This window comes from Haliotis rubra, unplaced genomic scaffold (genome assembly GCF_003918875.1).
Source record: "Haliotis rubra isolate DU_JTF1 unplaced genomic scaffold, ASM391887v1 Scf1591, whole genome shotgun sequence".
In the NCBI taxonomy this organism is placed as follows: Eukaryota; Metazoa; Mollusca; class Gastropoda; order Lepetellida; family Haliotidae; genus Haliotis; species Haliotis rubra.
In genome coordinates this window covers 115,942-135,248 of record NW_025765549.1, presented here as the reverse complement: position 1 = coordinate 135,248, position 19,307 = coordinate 115,942, and the positions used below count along the sequence as shown (strand labels likewise).

Here is a 19,307-nt window from a genome sequence, read left to right as displayed (position 1 = left end):
GAAACCTGAGAATTACGGAAACCAGCTCTGTGGCGGCCAAAGCGGTGCCAGTAGCACAAGTAGCCGAGCTGGCTGGGTGGACAGCTGTGAAAGGACCGCGGGGAATGAGTGGTAGCGGCGGGAGCATGAGCACTTTGCCCGTCAATCCAGCAGGAAGGCGTCGGCAGCCAGCGCCCTGGGTCGGTATCCGAGAGCAGAACACGGGTGTCTGATCGTCCCGCCCGGGCGCAAACAGATCCACCTGGAGCGACCCGTACAACTGGGAGATTACTCTGAAAATCTGCCTGTCGAGCATCCCACTTTCGTCGCGGGGCCAGGATCCGGCGAGAGAGAAGCGCATCTGCTGCGCCGTTCTCCAGCCCGGGGAGATAAACAGGGAGTACCTGACAGTCGCACTGATCGCACCAGAGGAGAAAGTCCCGCCTCCCGGAGGCGCTGGGGACACCGTGCCTCCCTGCTTCAGGATGTATGCGACATGGCCGTCTGGTTGTCCAACTGAAGGCGGACTACCTGGCCCGCGGACATGCTCTCTGAAGCGCTCGAATACCAACCGCACAGCTCTCAGTTCCAACACGTTGATGTGAAGGTGGGCTTGACTTCGGACCAGAGTCGGGATGCCGACAGACTGCCAGAACACCCCAGCCCGTGAGGGCGCATCGGTCTGAACTGTGAGAGCTGGCGTCGGGGATTTCAAAGGGGATCCCCTGGTGAGATTCCGACATTTGTCCACCACTGAAGGTGAGGTGTCAACCACTTTCGGGGACTGTGAGACTGCGCTCCAGATCCTCCGTGTGAGTCCACAGCGAGCCAAAGCTTGCTGTATAGGGCGCATCCTCAACAGCGCCCGCCACACTACAGAGATCGTCGCCGCCATATGGCCCAGTAGGCGGAGCCAAGTCCGTGCTGGTGCCTGGGGCTGGGAGAGGAATGAAGATACCATCTCGAACTCTGGTGATCGGTCGGGCGACAAAGGAAACGAGATCCTTGTTACGTTTGGAATCGGCGCTCCAAGAAAAACCAAGTCCTGGGTGGGTACCAGGTCGGTTCTTGAGGTTGATGATCCACCCCAGTCGAGTTAGAATGTCTATCACTGTGTGAGTAGCATCTTGACTTCGCTGGCTGAGTTAGTGCTCCGAGCAACCAGTCGTCTAGGTAAGGGTAACAACGCCTTCCTTGCGAGCGAGCTAGGAGTAGCTGGGACTAACATGAGCTTGGTGAACACCCTTGGGGCAGTCGATATGCGAAGGGGAGCACCCTGAATTGGTAACACATCCGTCGTAAGAGAACCGAAGGTACTGCTTGAGCGATGGATGTATTGGTACATGCAGAATCACGCATCCTTTAGGTCGATTGGCGTGAGCCAATCGCCGGGCTGAACAGATGAGATCACCGGCGCGCGTGTCTCCATCTTGAAGGATGGTACTTCTAGCATCGCGATTCAACCCCTTGAGGTTGAGAATCGGACCGGAACCGCCGTCTTTCTTGGGAGACGAGGAAGTGCGTGGAGTAAAATCCCGCCTGTTCCTCTCCCGGTGGAATCGCTCGATTGCGGACTTGTCCAGCAGAGCCTGAACCGTCGGCGCAATATGTCCGCCCTGGCCTGACATGGCGGCACCCGGTGCGGCGTATGCCGGTGAAGTCGGGCGGACCTCGCTTCCACAGTGGTAAATGGCCTATGCTGACCGTGGCCAGCACCCAAAGCGTTGTTGGTAGCCTTCTCCCATTCCGGCAGGAATAGAGAAGCTGACCTCCCACTGGGATATGGGGTAGGAGCTGCGTCGTGGACCCTAGTAGCGGAGCTGACTGGGTGTGACACCGCGGCTTGGCGGCAGCCTGATGGGTTAGCGGGAGGTCGGGGCAGACCTCCAGCGCCGAAAAGGCTGGGAGCTAGTCGAGGACTGCTCCTTGCCCCTACCCTTGGCGGACCTGTTCCTCCGCCTACCCCTACCAGCGGCGAAGCCAGCCCGGCGGACTTCGGCGTAGGCTGCACCCGGCGGAGGAAGGTGGAGCGGGGCCTTGGGGGCGAGACACCCGCGGGTGCTCAACAAGGCCTTAGAATCCTTGAAGGAGGTAGCTGCAGCAGCAGCCTCCCGTATGACCTGCTGGGCCCCTGGAAGAGGGTGGCTCCCAGGCGGAAAGGGAGGGCCAGCAAGGTCTGCTGCGTCGCTGCCGAGTACCTGAGGCGTCGACAGCCACAGCTTGCGCATCCCCATGACTGCGCACATCACCGTCGGCGCTGCAGACCGCCAAAGAGTCGGCGAGGTGTGGCCTGCACTTCCGAGCTGGCGGAACAGCCGCGACATCGCGGCGGCGTCGCCAGCATGCCCCTCCGCCTCCAGGGCCGACCTCTGAATCGAGGAGAGGTAGGCCTCGTGGACCACCACCCTGACCTGCTGCATCGGCGTTCGGTAGACCTCCTCGTAGGTCGGTGCGCGTGCCGCAGAAGCGCCAGCGAGGGCAAAAGGTGGAGTGAGGCGCCCTTGCCGAGCAGCGGGCTGCTCGGGAGGAAGCCGAGCCTCCCCAGAGGCGACGAAGTGAACACGCGCTTTCGTCAGCGATGGGAACTACAAACAGGGAGTCCTCCCCAAGCTGGTAGCGCCGCCGCGAGATCCGGCAAGTCGGGCCGGACTCGGGCACCAGACAGAGGGGATCAACCCGTCTGAGACCAGCGAAGGCAAAATCGCGGGCTGCGTCTGCGAGGGTTGCCGAGGGGCAAAGCGCCTCGCCAGGCAAAGCGGAACTCAGCCGAGTCCACGCAACCCACAGGCACCGCGGCAGGGTAGGCCCTCGGCAATTCTTTGCGGACCTCCCGCCAGAGCGAAGCAAAGCGGAAGCCTCCGTCATGCTCCTCAACCTCCCCAAGCTCCATTGCCTCGGCGCCCGAGCCGGAGTCAGAGGCTGGGTCTCCTCGAAAGGGACCCTAACCCGACCCGGTGGGCTGCCCTAGCTAGGAAGCACAGAAAGGGAAGAGCAGACAGACTGCTCCGCGTCGGCCAGCAGCGTGCATGGACCCGGTCGAGGCGCTGGAGGCAGGCCAGGCAGAACTGGTGCCTCCCGGCTCTCATGGGGCGGGGGTGTGCGCGAGGGACGGAACACCAGGAATACTCAGCGGTCCCTGCGCCCAGCTCCGAGAGGGGACTGGGAGCACCTCCCCTCCCGGGGCAGCCGAGGCGTCCGGACCCGAAGCCAGAGGCAGCGGGTCAACAGGCGCCTCAAGGCTGAGGGGATCGAGCGAGCCAGCGATCCCACCCTGACTCTCCGCCCCGTCCGGGTGGCGAGGAACTCCTGGCGGAGACCTCCAACTGACTCACGAGCGAGGGACTTCACAGAGTCCATATGCTGCTGAAACAAGGTTTCCATTATCGACATGTCAAAGCCACCAGTACTGGCGGGAGAGGGGTTTTGGCCCGCGGGATTTTTTTCTTTTTTGCGGCTTTTTAGCCTTAGGCGGGGGACCTGCGTCAGTTCCCCACCGCCTCCGCATCTCCCGGTAGAAGAAGCGTATCTGCCGCCCTCCTCTTTTGGGCCGGGGAAAACCCAAGACATATTGGACAAGATTCCGCATCGTGTCCCGTCTTCTCTAGAGACAGGCAGCGCATTGCTCATGCCTGTCGGCCCGTGGAATACTCTGTCCACAGACCGAACAGGATGAAAAGGCCTGAAAGCAAACACGCAAGCATGTAGCTAACAGCGGACCAGCAGCATATAAACCGTAGAAAACATTGAAAAATGCGTGAAGGTTACCACGGAGGAAGTAATAGTTGGTTTTAATACTCAATATTACGACCACATGGCGCACTAAACTTCCCGCCATGGCAGAGCAACACGTCGTAAACCACGGGAAAGTTCAGTGTATTAGAATTAATACAAAGTCACAATTATGAAACAACCAACTGTAAAGCTTTACTGTTCCTTTCATAAGCAAATAAAGACCATACATACAGGTGGTGTTTGAGACATATTCAATTTCTGGTTCGTCAGAAAGTTCAGCTGCGTCCGGCTCATGAAGTATTACATCGTCTGTTCATGGCAGTGACAGCAGAAGGAATGATGATCTGGGTCTAGGAGCCTACCCAGTTGAGTAGACGCTTTTATTTTCCAACCCAGTTTCCTGTACAGACTGCGCATGTCCAGTTGTATGCAAATCGGGTTGACACAAAACCATATAACCCAAAACGGAATGAGATTGACCAGGTAAAACACTACATCCCTTTTTACCTTAAATAGAATAAACCTATGATCTATCTCAAGATTTTACCTTGCATACTATTCTTGAACATTTTATGGTTATGGCAACAAGTTTCCAAATTATAATACCAATTGATAACTTGTCTTAAACAAACATAACAACCAACTGTTACCAGAACCATGTTACTTTAACAATTTGTTCTCACAAATAATTGTCCATCCAGAAATCTATTGAAACATATTGATATTACCTGTATCTAGAAACAATCTGAAGTAAAGTAAGTTTATCTAAAGTGTTTGTTATAGTACGTACATTTAACACTTTTTATAATACATTTAACACTCTTTATAATCCCACAACTCAAATAATTCAATCACCTTTTTGAAATACATCAAGAAACCAGTCAATGGTGTTTAGAAAATACTACAACACCCAGCTGATAGAATGATATTTCTAAAATACATTCTTGTTCAAAAGTAATTCAAATAATGAAACACACAAAACTGTCTTTTCAAACTACCCAAAACTAATTAGTCCTTTGAATATATTAGTGTCCAAAATTCTTTGAAACATAATTCAACAGTTCAGATATCCAAGTACAAAATCCTTGTACTTGGTCGGCACAGACTTGAAACGCAGTGGCCTTGCACTAGGAAGGTCAGTTGGTACAGTGCTGTCAGGCTGCACAATGGAAATGTCCTTCTCACCATTAGAACTTCTTGCATTATATTTCTTTACATGTGTCACATTTCTTCTGTATACCGGACCACTTTCAGTCCCTACTTTCTACTGTATTGCCATACCTGTTGACAACAGTAAATGGTTCCTTGTGAAAACTTGTAGAAAGTTTATTGTCATGTACTTGTTTCTTCACCAGAACTTTTTCACCACACTCAATCGTTGACTGTGTCGCATGCCTTCTTCTGTCACTGTAGACTTTCCCTTTGTATTTCAGTTCATTATCATGGTCACGCACTTCACCATCCACATTGATGTTTTCGATTTCTGGCAGTTTCGTTAAGCACTGTTCGTCTGAACAACAACTCACTGGGCGACTTTCCTGTTGTCGCTTGAGGGGTTGTCCGATACATAATAAGGAATGGAATTAATTCCTGTTTCCAGTCCTTTCCCTCCACCTGGGCAATCTTGATCCTTTTCAGTATCGTCTGATTCTGCCTTTCAACCTCGCCATTGGCTTGAGGCCAATATGGAGTGCTTGTTTTATGTTCTATGCCATTGTGGCGCAGATACTCTTTAAAGTTCTTGCTTGTAAATTGTGGACCATTATCTGTTTTCAAACTGAGGGGAAGTCCATGAGTTGTGAAAATTCTTGTCAAACAGTCTACAATAGATTCTGCAGTGGTGTTCTTGATCACATCAAGTTTGAAGTAACGACTATAATAGTCGACTACCACAAATACGTGTTCTCCCGTAGGTAGTGGTCCCATCAGGTCCGCAGCGAGATGTCGCCATGGGGATGTTGGCAATGGTGTACGGCACATAGGCGGAGGAGGAGAGTTTGGCAAAGCCACCACTTGACATCCATGACATGATCTGCAGAATTTCTCAGCATCGGCATCTATTCCCGGCCACCATACTTTGCTACGTAAACGCTGTTTCATCCGTACAATACCGGATGACCTTCATGAGCCAATTGAAGCACATTCTCTCTTCAACAGCTTAGGAATCACTATTCTGGTACCACGCAACACAATTTTACCAATAGCAGACAGTTCATTTCTCACTGGTACATACTTTGTGTTGCCCACTGTATACCATTTCCTGACGACAGACACCCTCTCACATCACACAATTCTTCATCCTCATCTGATGATCTCTCTATGGTTTGCGTCGTCAAGCGCCACAGGTGTAGATTCAATTGTCACGAACCGTTACATACAGGTCAGCTTCCTGTGATGCGGTTGTGCTCACTTTCTCTGTTGCTCCTAACAGTCTCGACAGACAATCAGCAATGTTATTGTGACCTTGGATATATTTCACGGTATAATCATATCCTTGTAGTCTCAACACCCATCGTTCCACTTTCGGGCACAAGGTTTCCCTCTTTTTGCATATATGAATTGCAGCGGTCGATGATCCGTCAACAACTCGAATGGTGCACCATATAAAGTATTGGTGAAAGCGTGCATGCCCACCCACAAGAGCCAATGCCTCCTTCTCGGTTTGAGAATACCGTCTCTCAATGTCTGATAAACTCTTGCTTGCATAAGATATGACTCTATGCACACCTCGTTGTTCTTGAACTAGTACAGCCCCGATTCCAACAGGACTTGCGTCTGCAATCACTTGTGTCGGTGCGTTCTTATCAAAAGTATCCCAGTACGTTGGCACTAGTCAAACATTTCTTCAGCTGATTGAAAGAAGCCTGTTGTTCAGGTCCCCAAACAAACTTCACATTGCTTCTTGTCAGACGTCTTAAAGGTTCTGACACTGTCGAAAGGTTTTCTATGTACCTCCCATTGAAGTTGACTAGCCCCAAGAAGCTTCTGATTTCTTTTGTGTTGCTTGGTTCTCTAGCCTCGAGAACTGCTCTGACTTTATCTTCTGCTGGACTCACTCCCTTCTCGGATAAGACATGTCCAAGAAATTGTAGATTTTCCATTCTAAATTGACACTTTCCAGCATTCAATGTCAGTCCTTTTTCTTGCAGCACAGACAGGACATTCGCCATTCTCCTGTCATGCTCTTTCAGTAGTAGCACCGTGAACGATAATGTCATCCATAATGTTACTCACACCTTCACATCCCTGTAATACTTGCTGGAGAGTCTTTTGATACATTTCAGGAGCACAACAAATACCAAACATCAGTCTTTTGTACCTGTAAAGACCTTTGTGAGGTGCTGAATGTTGTAATGTGACGAGATTCTTTAGAAAGTTCAATCTGATGATACGCCCATTTTACATCAAGTTTACTGAACACTGCACTTTGGTTGAGATCTTGTAACACATCATCAATAGTAGGCATTTGATGTCTTACACGTCTCACTGCATCGTTTGCTGTCCTCATATCCACGCATACACGAATGTCTTTACCTCCAGGTTTAGGTACAATGACTATTGGTGACACCCAACCACTTGGTCCTGTAACCTTCTCTATGACGTCAAGTTCTTCCAATTCCGTTAACTTTTCTTCCAGTTTGCCCTGGAGATGATACGGAACTCTACGTAGTGGCTGTACAACTGGTTCCACAGTCTCATCAATAGGAATTGTCATTTGATAATTCTTGAGCTTTCAAATCCAGTAAACAGGTCCGGAAAGTCTTTTACAAAGTCTCGTGGAGATTCTAGCTTGTTAACGTTTTGTCCAAGAGCCAAAACTCCTAGTTCTTGAGATAGATTCCTTCCAAGGAGAGGAGGTCCGTCATGTTTCACAACGATAAATTCAGCTTGGTCGACTGTTGTTTCACCTACTGAAATGTCAGTGGTAAACATACCTAACACCCGCAACGGTTCTTTTACCCCATATGGATAAATATCCGCGTAGTCCTCTCCGATGTGCACTTGATATGCTCATTCTTCAAAATGTTCCATGTTTTCTGTCCCACAATGTTGCATGTCGACCCACTGTCGATCAACATATTCAAAGATACTCCCCAACAGTGACTGTAACTGTTCCATCATGCATTTCCCTAGCACGCAGTATCAATGCCAAATACAAAATCTTTGTCTTTAGAATCTTCATCCTTGGGTGTCTCATCTCTTACTTGTCTTACTTTGCCATGTTCTGTTCTCTTTCTCCCTGTTTGTAATTTTTGTCTTGCACATTTTCTCATAATGTCCTACAAACTTGCATCGATTACACATCCTCTTTGAGTGCAGGACAACTCTCATCTTTAGACCAGTGTCCCTTGTTACCACATCTGTAACAAGTTATGTCACTTCTGTTTTTCTTCACATTAAAGTTTCCCTTCTTCCCAGACTTTCTCCCGTCTGACTGTTTGGAACTCCTCATAGCATTCACGACACTTGGACCTTCAATAGTTTTTGCTTGCAGTTCAGATTCCTCCAGTGCTCTCGCAGTCGACACCAAAATGTCCAGTGTTAAGTCACCCCCTTTTTCCAGTAACTTCATCCTCAACCTGCGAGAGGAACACTTTTCAATGACCTGGTCTCGAATTCGTTCGTCAACAGCTCCTATATTGCCGAATTCACAATTGTCAGCTTGCTGTCGCCAGACGAGTTATGAATTGAGAAACAGTCTCATCCGTCTGACCCATGGCGCGAAAAACATGCGGCTCATATGGCACATTCACACGTGGTTGGAAATATTCATTTAGTGCATACTTCGTTTTCGTAAGCGTCACCCTCACCTGTCGGTACTAAGCGTGTAGAATATGTCTTGCACTTCCATTCCAGCCGTATGAAGTAACAGTGCCTTTTTCTGCTCTGCATTCTTGACCCCTTTCCATCTGAATAAAGTTCGAAGGCTCGCGAACCATCTCCGCCATTTTGGCGCGAGACTGGCTGTCTCTCGAACAGTGGAAAACCGGAACCCCAGCAATGTCGGTCAATTTGACAGAAGACATCATGTAGTCGATTCACCTCGTCGCCAATTGTACTGTGTGCAAGTCTGTGTCCCGTTCGCATTTAAGCTAACCTCCAATGAAAGATTCAAAACACAAGGCTGGTCGCTTGTTGCTCTCCACATCACGTGTAGACGTTTTTATTTTCCAACCCAGTTTCCTGTACAGACTGCGCATGTCCAGTTGTATGCAAATCAGGTTGACACAAAACCATATAACCCAAAACGGAATGAGATTGACCAGGTAAAACACTACAACTCCGTGAGGCAGGGACCGTATAATAAATAAAAGAGTTTATTTATTGTTCAATCTTTTTATTCAAAAAACATTGATACAACTGTCACAGGACATTTTTCAGCCGGAAAATGCATAAAATGTACCCCAAGGACGATCTCTCTGAAAAAGAATTCCTGTTATTGTCCATATTTTAAAACTGTGGCGAAGCTTTCAAATGACAAGAAACCTCTCCAAGCGTAAGATTTGTGAAGTAAGACGTGTAAAGAAGAGAGAAAGAGAGCAAAAATCTACTTTATAATAGTGAGACATGTGAAATATGTGTGAGAGTTGACAGGTTGAGTGAGTGAGTGAGTGAGTGAGTGAGAGCGAGCGAGCAGTATTATGCTGCTTTCAGCAATATTCAAGCACTATCAACTGTACTCATGTATATAATTGATTTAACAACACAGACTTTCTGAAGCTTCTCGATACCAGCTGATGAAAAAGGATCAGTTAAAACAAATCAATGTGGGATTAAATACTTCATTATTTAAGTTTTGAGACATAAATCAGAGCCCACAAAAACAGAATTCTGAAAATGTCGAATTACCTGTAATACTAAAAAAACATACTGACATGAAGAATCACAAATATATTTTAGTACTCATCCATATGTTGTATTATGGTATGATAGCCATTCTGGAACTTTTGGAAAAAGAAAGACAAATGAGCATTGAAAAGTACAGATAATGATCTTGTGGTAAAAATAGGATAGGACTTATTGCTTGTTTTAGTTACAGCATAAAACATTGAGAAAAATGTTCGGTTGATTTTGTTAGATATAAATCGTGCACCCCTAAACTGAAGATGTTTTGTCTGGCATTCAACTTTTGAACTGGTCCCTACAGTACCTGTTGCTAAGCAGTGAGCTGAGAATCATCAAACTGTCCTCCAGGCAGGAAATGGTCTCTGTCGTATCACCTCCCTTCAGAAGGAGTTCTCCTCGAGCCTTAAAGTTGGAAAAAGTGATAGTTCGTCCATTCCAGTCACTGATCACTGCCTTAAGTTTGGCTTCAATATCCTTCTCCTTCACAGCTGAGATGCACACATCCTAGAATCAACACTTATGGTTACAGCAATTATTTCTCAAGTGTAAAATATTTGAGAGAAATCAACATGCTGGTCAGTAACACCATCAAACCGGAAAGTCTGCTTTCTTCACTATTATTATTCATGTTGGCAACATCTATTCACATTGAAAAGAAATTACAGAATTAAAGTCATGCGATTGTTGCAAAATGGTGACACCCAACAACGAACAAATACTAGGGCAAAGGTTTACGCATGGCAGCATTTTTTAATTTGTCATGATTAAAAGTTGGTATTAAAGCTTAATCAAACATTGTGAATTTGATGTGTTTTTTGCTTTATAATAAAGCATTAACTCGATTAATTTTCTGTTAAAAAAAATTTCTTGCAATATAATGCAATACATATCGCAATATATGCTTTCGCATCGCAATATATCGCAATATAAAAATTCTCTGCAATACACACCCCCCTACTTGGGAGGTCTACAAACTTTATATGTATACAGTGCCAGGAAATAATATTTTGGAACTGGCAACTTTAGGCATGGGAATCAACACAAAATAGTACTTGAATCTGTTCTTCAGTAAGAAAGTGTAATCCCAAATATAAAATCTCTTACATTTGACCACTCTCAGAATGACATTATGTATTTATAACTTTAGGCAGAACTTATAAATTTTACATGCTATCTCCAGGTATGACATTACGCTGCAACACCATCAAATCTAAAAACACATAATGTTTATCAACATTGTAAAATAAACACATTTGCAGCCAGAGGTGGAAGCTCTCCCAAAGTGAAGTTTCCCACTTGTGTCACCCTGGAATGTGATGGCATGTGATAACTGAATTCACAGGGCTTGCAGAAAGTTAAAAATGAACTAAAGCAAATCTGTTCTCCAATTGAGATCAAACTTTTATCTAATACTTGATATACTCATTTCACCCAACTAAATGGCATGTTTTTAAAATTTGGGATTAACAGAAGATAGGACCCTTATAAAGAAAAATATTCATACAATGAAAAGTTCACAAGATCAGAAATCAAACCAAGCCTCTTCTGTCAGATGAAAATGTTTCGTAAAAAGGCCAGACTGTACTTCTTATAACTCTATGTCCTAACAATGACAATCCACACACACAGCCCCATTCATGCCTTACATTCTAAATGTCACCAACTGCCATTCACACAAATGTACAGGCGCTCCAATTTACCTCCCTTACATGAGTCTCTCAGATCTATCCAATAAGAAAAAGACATTCATTTTGTGTTTTCAGTAAACATATTATTCTAGCAATAAGATGCAAAAGACTATTGATGAACATACACAGCTAATGAAATAAGCCATCCAAACATTTTCAATCAATAGTAAATGTCAAGGGAACTTGTCTACCTACTTCAATCTCCTCCTTGTATTTCAGTAGAGGAGCCTTCATGATGTCTCTCAGTGTAAAGTTATCTGAGTCAAAGTCAAATGTGTGTCCTGTGAGTTTAGCTATTCTGTCCCAGTGCCTTTCCTTCATAGCCTTGTTAGCCATCAGCTCCAACAAGGGACATGACTCACTGAAGTCATCAATCTTTTTCTTCAAATCTAAAAACGCCTGCCATTCTTTCAGACCTTTAGGGAGGCGGCGGCATCTACAAGGAACAAGTGATTCTTATATGAAACTATAAACTATTTCCATATTACCTTAAAAGAAGTAGCCCTGAAACATTACAAACAATAAGGTAATTTTCACATAAAATGTTACAAATGTTTGGATTTGATATGATTGTATTTATCAAGAGATTTTGATCTCACAATGACAACTTATAACAATTTCAAAAAAAGAAAGGATACCAAACACAGTATTTGGTTCCACTGACATCATACATTGTTGCCAAACAGACTGAGAAAAAAACTCATGTCACAATATCCAGATTTACAGACTGCTGAGTAACCTTGTGGTACTGAAGCGTAATATCAGAAGCAGGGTTTAACACCCCACATGAGTGCAATGTGTGAACCCTACTTTCTATATTCCCTACCATATCAGCCTGGAATGTTGCTAGAAGTTGCATTAAACCCTATTTACTCACTCTTGTGGTGTGGAGCACACCAAAATCAAGGCTACCCATCAAAACATTTACCTGTTCTGGAGGTCCAACAATTCTGAATTGATTTTGTCAATGTCAACCTCAACCCAAAGAATGTCAAAATATCCACTGATGAGGGTCATGACCGTGTTGTAGAGACCATACAGTTTCTGCAGCAGATTCAACTCCTTCTTCACCTTGACAAGAGCTGGGTAATCTGTGACTGTCAGGCCAAACAGCTGCTCCCCAGCTGAGTAGATAGAGTACTTGCTCCACAAATCATCAAATTGACTCTGTTGAACAAGACCATATTAGGTAAATGATTCCATTGACGCAGAGTTTTTATTTGGTCAGCAGTCCAAAGTATGAGTGTAGTTAATTGTTTTCTGGTGTATTGAGATAAGCTCAAGCTAATGTATATGCTACAGTTAAAAATCTACTGAAAATTCACAGAGAAGTCAGAGGCATCTGAATGTGAACACAGCAACTCTATTTTCACTACCTCTACCAACATCTTTGTGGACAAATGCCATTACTATCATATAACATTAGTCAAATTAAAAGGGGCTGTGGTGTCACTGAGGCAAGTAATTCCATGAGACCAGATGAAGACTCATCACCTTCAGATCTATCAATAGTATATCAATATCCAGCAGAAACTTGACTCTTGAAATCAAGATCTAATTTAATCTTCAATTATCTTTAGTAGTATACACAATGGTTGAACTGCGATAGGGACTTACCAAAGGCTTAATTTTTAAAAATTAAGCCCTTGGTGAGAACCTATCGCCGTTCCACCATTGTGTATACTACAACTGAGTTGCATTCAAAATTTGACGAAAATCGGTAGAATAGTTTCTGAAATATTTGACTATTAAGTGAGCATGGGGTCGGTCGGGAAAAGGCAAAATGTCCAACTTTTCATAGTAATTAAGTCTTAATTAATCTAATGAAGTCATCGAGAGTGTTCCCAATGCCATTTTGCTATAGCGTAACCATCTGCCGAGATGCATGCAAAATTTCACGGAAATCAGTCAAATAGTGTAGGAAATAATCACTTTTTAGTGAGCATGGGGTTGGTCGGCGAAAGGCTATCAATCCAACGTATTGTCGTACTTGTTATATATTATCGAGTCGAGAGGTGTTTTTAGCTGAATGAAACGCAGGTCTAGGAAGTCATCACCTCGCTACAGTCTCGGTGGTTGCTTTGAGCGAGCGCCGTGGACGAGTATAAGTGTGTGTATCTCTCGGCTCAGCTATGATGATGATGCATGGCAGGCTGACTAACGAGGCTACAGATGTCTGAAAGTGAATGAAACACATCTCTCGGCAGTTTCCTTCCCGGGTCGTCATCCAGGTATCACCGAGCGAGCGCTGTGAGCGAGTTGCAGTGTGTGCCTCGACTCGGCTTGTACAGCCGACTGACTGGCTGGCTGACAACGTATGCACGGCAGGCTGACTAGTGGGGCTACAGATGTCTGAAAGTGAATGAAATACATCTCTCGGCAGTTTCCTCCACGGGTCGTCATCCGGGTATCACTGAGCGAGCGCTGTGAGTGAGTCGCAGTGTGTCCCTCGACTCGGCTTGTACAGCCGACTGGCTGGCTGGCTGGTTGGCTGACAACGTATGCACGGCAGGCTGACTAGCGAGGCTACAGATGTCTGAAAGTGAATGAAATACATCTCTAGGCAGTTTCCTCCACGGGTCGTCGTCAGGGTATCGCCGAGCGAGCGCTGTGAGCGAGTCGCAGTGTGTGGCTCGACTCGCTTGTACAGCAGACTGGCTGGCTGGCTGACAACGTATGCATGGCAGGCTGACTAGCGAGGCTACAGATGTCTGAAAATGAATGAAACGTATCTCTTGGCAGTTTTCTCCACGGGTCGTCGTCCGGGTATCACCGAGCGAGCGCTGTGGGCGAGTCACAGTGTTTGGCTCGGCTCGGCTTGTATATCCGACTGACTGGCTGACTGGCTCTCTCGGTAGTTTCCTCCACGGGTCGACTCACTGCCGTCTCGGTAGCATTGAGCGAGCGCTGTGGGCGAGTAGCAGTGTGTGTGGTAGCATGTGTAGAATAGTCTAACTAACACAGTCTGTGATTACACAACTAGACACAACAGCAAAATACTCTTTATGAATATGTCTACTAGTTACGATTATGTCAAATGTTTTGGAGTTTATACAGCAAAGTGGAAGGAGAGTATTGAAAGGTTTCTAAGATCTGCTCCAGAAAGGAGCACTACCACCAAATTCAGTTGAAGCCTAACTTGTTGCCATGGAAATGAAACAAGATGACATCCTCATAGTCACAGCCTAAATCATGTTTCCATGGAAACAGTAAAAAATAAAATTCATATCTGGGTGTAACCCCCAAAAGCCACATCTAGGGATCATGTTTGATATGTGTACCAAGTTTGATGAAGCTAGCATGTATAATTAGGAGATCTGCTCCGGACAAGATGACATCCTCATAGTCACAGCATAAGTCACGTTTCCATGAAAACAGCAAAAAATATAATTCATATCTGGGTCTAACCGCCAAAAGGCACATCTATGGATCATGCTTGATATGTGTACCAAGTTTGATGAAGCTAGCATGTATAGTTTAGGAGATCTGCTCCAGACAAGATGACATCCTCATAGCCACAGCCTAAGTCATGTTTCCATGGAAACAGCAAAAAATAAAATTCATATCTGGTTCTAAACCCCAAAAGGCACATCTAGGGATCATGGTTGACATAATTACCAAGTTTGATGAAGCTAGCATGTACAGTTTAGGAGATCTGCTCCAGACAAGATGACATCCTCATAGTCACAGTCTAAATCTGTTTCGTTGTTGCAGGGGATAAAAAGAAGTTACCTGGAAACTCTGTAGTCTATCATTGGCTTCTGCTGGAGATATTCCTTCAGTCATAGGTCCGCCCTGATCACACAAATCGCACAATCTAAAATTCAGCAAACTGAATCATCACTGAAAATCAGGTACATGTTATTAATTGTATGCATATTGATCTCTGACCAAAAATGCATTTTGAATCTATTGTAACTTCAAAATAGGAATATGACGCAGATATTGAAAATTATATAAAATCATTGTACCTTGTTAATTCACTTTTTTTGTTTTTCACATGCAAGAGACTTAGAGTTTGTGTCTTCTGCTTTTTTAATAACATCAGATTGTTGTGATGTCTTTGAAGCAGTTTAAAACTGTTTAATTCTGTATCCTGAAGCAACGATAAGCTGGTATGCTGCTGACTAGAACAGTGAGGGCTATGACTGATCGATAAAATAGTTAATACTGGGTCTGCTTGAAACTACTTGAATGGTACATTGTAACATTGATCATCTCAGTTATGTCATTATCTAATCAGCCAAGCACAAATACCATCTCCTGAACAGACACTGTAACAATGTCAAGAATTCATTCATAAAATATTGTGTACTTTATAACTGACTAATACTGTGTGCTGTTTCAAGAATATACAGTTTCAGAAAAGTTTTGACCCCATGACACACTCACAGTATTATATCTTTCTTCAAAGCTCTCCACATCAACATGAAACACTTCAACAGACGTCAGAAGCTCTGTCTTGAAGCCTGGTTGTACATTCACAAGTTCATCTTGCACTTGACTCTACATTGTATGGAAACATAACATACATCATAACATAATCTTGCTTGTTATTTAGTGAATCATGACAGAAGGACTTTTGTCAAAGTAAGCACAAGCAGTTATTGTTATAACTGTAATGATAAAAGTGGGAATGCTGTTGTATATCATTTCAATGTTGATAATGGGTTGATGAAACGTTTATGAATGTCTTTGCTAAATTACAAATTTACTGCAATCAGAACATTTTCATTGGTTGGAATAAGGTGAACAATGGGAAGCATTAGGTTGATTATATGGTAGACAAAGGAAGTGTGTATCCATACAAAAGCAGAAAAACTTTTGTTAATTTTAGTTGATATATTGAAACTCAACTTAGAGGTGTATGACAGCTCTAGTCAAACGTTGATAATTTAGGGGATCACTTGATTCGAATGACACTGCAAAACCTAAACGACCTCTGGCACCTCCTAATCTTGAAGACTGATAGGTGTACAACACTTTTGTATTGCTGCTATATACCTTAGTCGTGTGAATGAAGGTGGTAACTGAAGTCCATGATGAACAAAATATCTAAGATTTAAAGTGTCTTCTTTTTCTGTGACAGAAAGACCAAACAATGTTTGCTTAAAGACATCCAGCTTGACCAGAGAAGAACTATTAATTTTGTTTTTGTAAGAATGTACATTTACATTTTCCCACTAATTTCTTATACAAATGACACTTTCAAAAATATCCTGCCATATGCACCGTCAAACTCAACCACCCCCTCTACTATAAAACAGTAAGACCTGGAGGAGGATCCCTGAAATTCACACTAATTCAATTGACATGTACTTCTAAATTGTGATGAGGATAAGTAAAAATCCAATCATTAGTTATTCTTATTAGTTTTAGTTATCCTCTTGGCTACTCTTTAAAAACAAAAACATTATCAAGGTTAAAAGTAAACACTTACAGCCTTACTGAGGGCCTTTTGGAAGGAATATCGAAGAGAATCCACCTTGTCATTTTCTTCTTTGTAAACAATTACTTCAAAGTCTTGAAGAAGATTGTATGACTCCTACAAATAGAGAAAACAAGTGAGCCTTGTTTATTCCTGCAATATACATTGTCTGCTGAAGGTAATCAAGTCTGGATGAGAGAAACATCAATCGAAAATGTGAGTATTCATCTATATAATTTGGATATATCATATCAGATGTAAAAAACAAAAGCAAAAGTATTTTCCCAGAAATATACTTACACATACAATCCTTTGTTGTCAAATATCAATTCTGAATATTGAATGTTGTTTCCACAACATGACATTTTTCTTACACATCTGAACCTATGGGTATGTCTTATGGAAAATTGTTCTCTATTTATCATTTACACTTAAAACATAACATCTAGTTTGAGAAGTTGCTTTATGGAACCTTTTACAGTTATGTACACAGGCGGCAACTGTTTGATAGATCATGTTTGTGCATGCTGAATTTGGAAACCTAATGCATTTTTTTCCCTTTTTTAAACCCTAACTCAGGAATGTCAAGGCAGTCTATAAACAAGCGAGTCTCGAACAGAAGAACAAGTGACTGAGACCATGTGCAGGAATCCACAATATTGGGATATGATGACATGCAATCACTGAGTCTGAGTCTACTACTATCTGATCCATGGCATTACCACTTACAACCAACATTCCTGTCAACCAACATTATTACTTGGAATCTCCACCATAAATGTTACTATTCTAGCATTGATGTAATTACTAGAAGCAAAGCAAGAGTACTATGTCAGAGTAATGATGTTATCTACCTCAATAGGTCCAAGAGACATGTCTATCCTGATGTGATTTTCTCGGATATCAGCGAGTGCAGTCATTGCCTGTCGGACATCATCAAGGTCTCGGATTGGTCGTGTCAGTCTCTTAGTGTATTCCTCCACAAACACCAATATGTCCTCCATCTTGTCACGGTATTTGCTATTCAACTCTTTCCCAAACAACAGCTTCCAGGCCTTGATTTCAACTCTTAGGGCCAGTTTCAGAGGTTCTGTAAGATAAAATGAACATGTTTATATCAGGCACATGTTTTGGAGGTTATGAAAGTATGTAATCAATTGCAATATTGTTCAAAATGAAATTGTAAAATAGTGAATTCTGCATATTGAAAAGAAAACATATCTACTACATGAAAATAATCATATTTGCTTCTTTAGATCCTAAATGACAGCTAATACTGTACCAGTGAAGAGTTCTATAGGTCCAACAACTTCTGATACATTGATGTCTTCAATGGAGTTTTCCAGTTTCTTGAACATTGCTATTTTGGCTTTGTACTCAGAAATAATGGGATCTGTTGACAAAAATTCCTGAAACAAAAATGTAATTTTTAGAGTAAAATTGATATTTTATACTTATCCTGACTCATGCTCTTTTGCTTGTCTTCTTCTTCTTGCGAACATAGTGGAACACTTGTATCTCCTTATTTGAAGCTCCCTTCAAAATAAAATCACTAATTGGTACTCACCACGAGTTGCTCCCCTTTGTCTCCCCTGGCGGGAAAAGGTGTCGCCACCCTCTGGCCATGTGCTCCACTCTCTCCTGATTTAGCGAGCCCAACACTTGAATTTACAGGGAAATCCAAAGTGTTATGTGGGGAGGATGGGAGGGCTAACCTCATGAGTCAGGATAAGTATAAAATATCAATTTTACTCTAAAAATTACATATTTTTCCTTATCCTGACTCATGCTCTTTTGCTTGTAGCATCCTACGGAACGGAGGTGGGTAACAGAATACTTTGGATTTATAATTAGTGATTTTGTATAGATATACTGTAATATCCCCTCAGAGAACTTCATGAAGTCTTAGATTTAGGATGTTTCCTGTATAAAGAAAACCATAGGTTATATAAAGCCATTAAGGGGAATTACATTATGAATATATTGAACAATACATATAAATTATATATATATATATATAGGTGACTCTGATAGAGGCACTGAAATTGACTATATCCAAGTATATGCTTAAGGTAGAATACTTAAGCTGAACATATATACATAGCCCTAAAACTCCTTAGAGTTATAAGCTAGATGAGTATGTATAAAATACATATTAATCTTGTGAGGCTAATATTTTAACCCTCTGAGGGACTGTCAGTTGCTGAGCGAGGACCAGTGGTCCGAAATGGTGAATGCCAGAGACATCTTCTGTAGTGATGTCTCTTAGGTAGTGATTAGCAAATACCATGTTAGATTTCCAATAGCATCCTTCCATAATCGTGTTCAAGGAACAGTTACCGTGTAGGGCGAGGGTAGAGGCCAGTGCCCTGATCTCATGTGGATTTGATGCTGTTGGTGGGTCCAAGCCTGCTGCCTTGTAGGCACGGAGAATGACAGTCCTTATCCAAATAGATATTGTGGTCCGTGACACTTCTGTTTGATTCGTGGCGATAATGGGATGAATAAACGTTTGAGAAATCTTCTCCTTATTTTGGATCGTCGTAAATAAACTTTGAGCGCTCTTACGGACACAGTGATAGGTCTTGTGTATCTTGTGATCCGAGAATAGAGGATAAGCGCCGGGATGTGGA

At 43.5% G+C, this 19,307-nt stretch overlaps 1 protein-coding gene across 1 annotated transcript in view; it reads right to left on the bottom strand.

The window, feature by feature from the left end:
* Positions 1-19,307, bottom strand: part of LOC124271271 (dynein axonemal heavy chain 8-like) — a 75,939-nt gene that overhangs the window by 8,081 nt on the left and 48,551 nt on the right. The window contains 13 exon segments of the mRNA XM_046706374.1: positions 2,765-2,920; positions 3,250-3,608; positions 5,238-5,477; positions 7,246-7,392; positions 8,092-8,291; positions 9,863-10,062; positions 11,442-11,682; positions 12,175-12,413; positions 14,979-15,041; positions 15,639-15,752; positions 16,687-16,791; positions 17,529-17,764; positions 17,957-18,083. Of these exon segments, the coding sequence (XP_046562330.1) occupies positions 2,765-2,920; positions 3,250-3,608; positions 5,238-5,477; positions 7,246-7,392; positions 8,092-8,291; positions 9,863-10,062; positions 11,442-11,682; positions 12,175-12,413; positions 14,979-15,041; positions 15,639-15,752; positions 16,687-16,791; positions 17,529-17,764; positions 17,957-18,083 (2,427 nt within the window).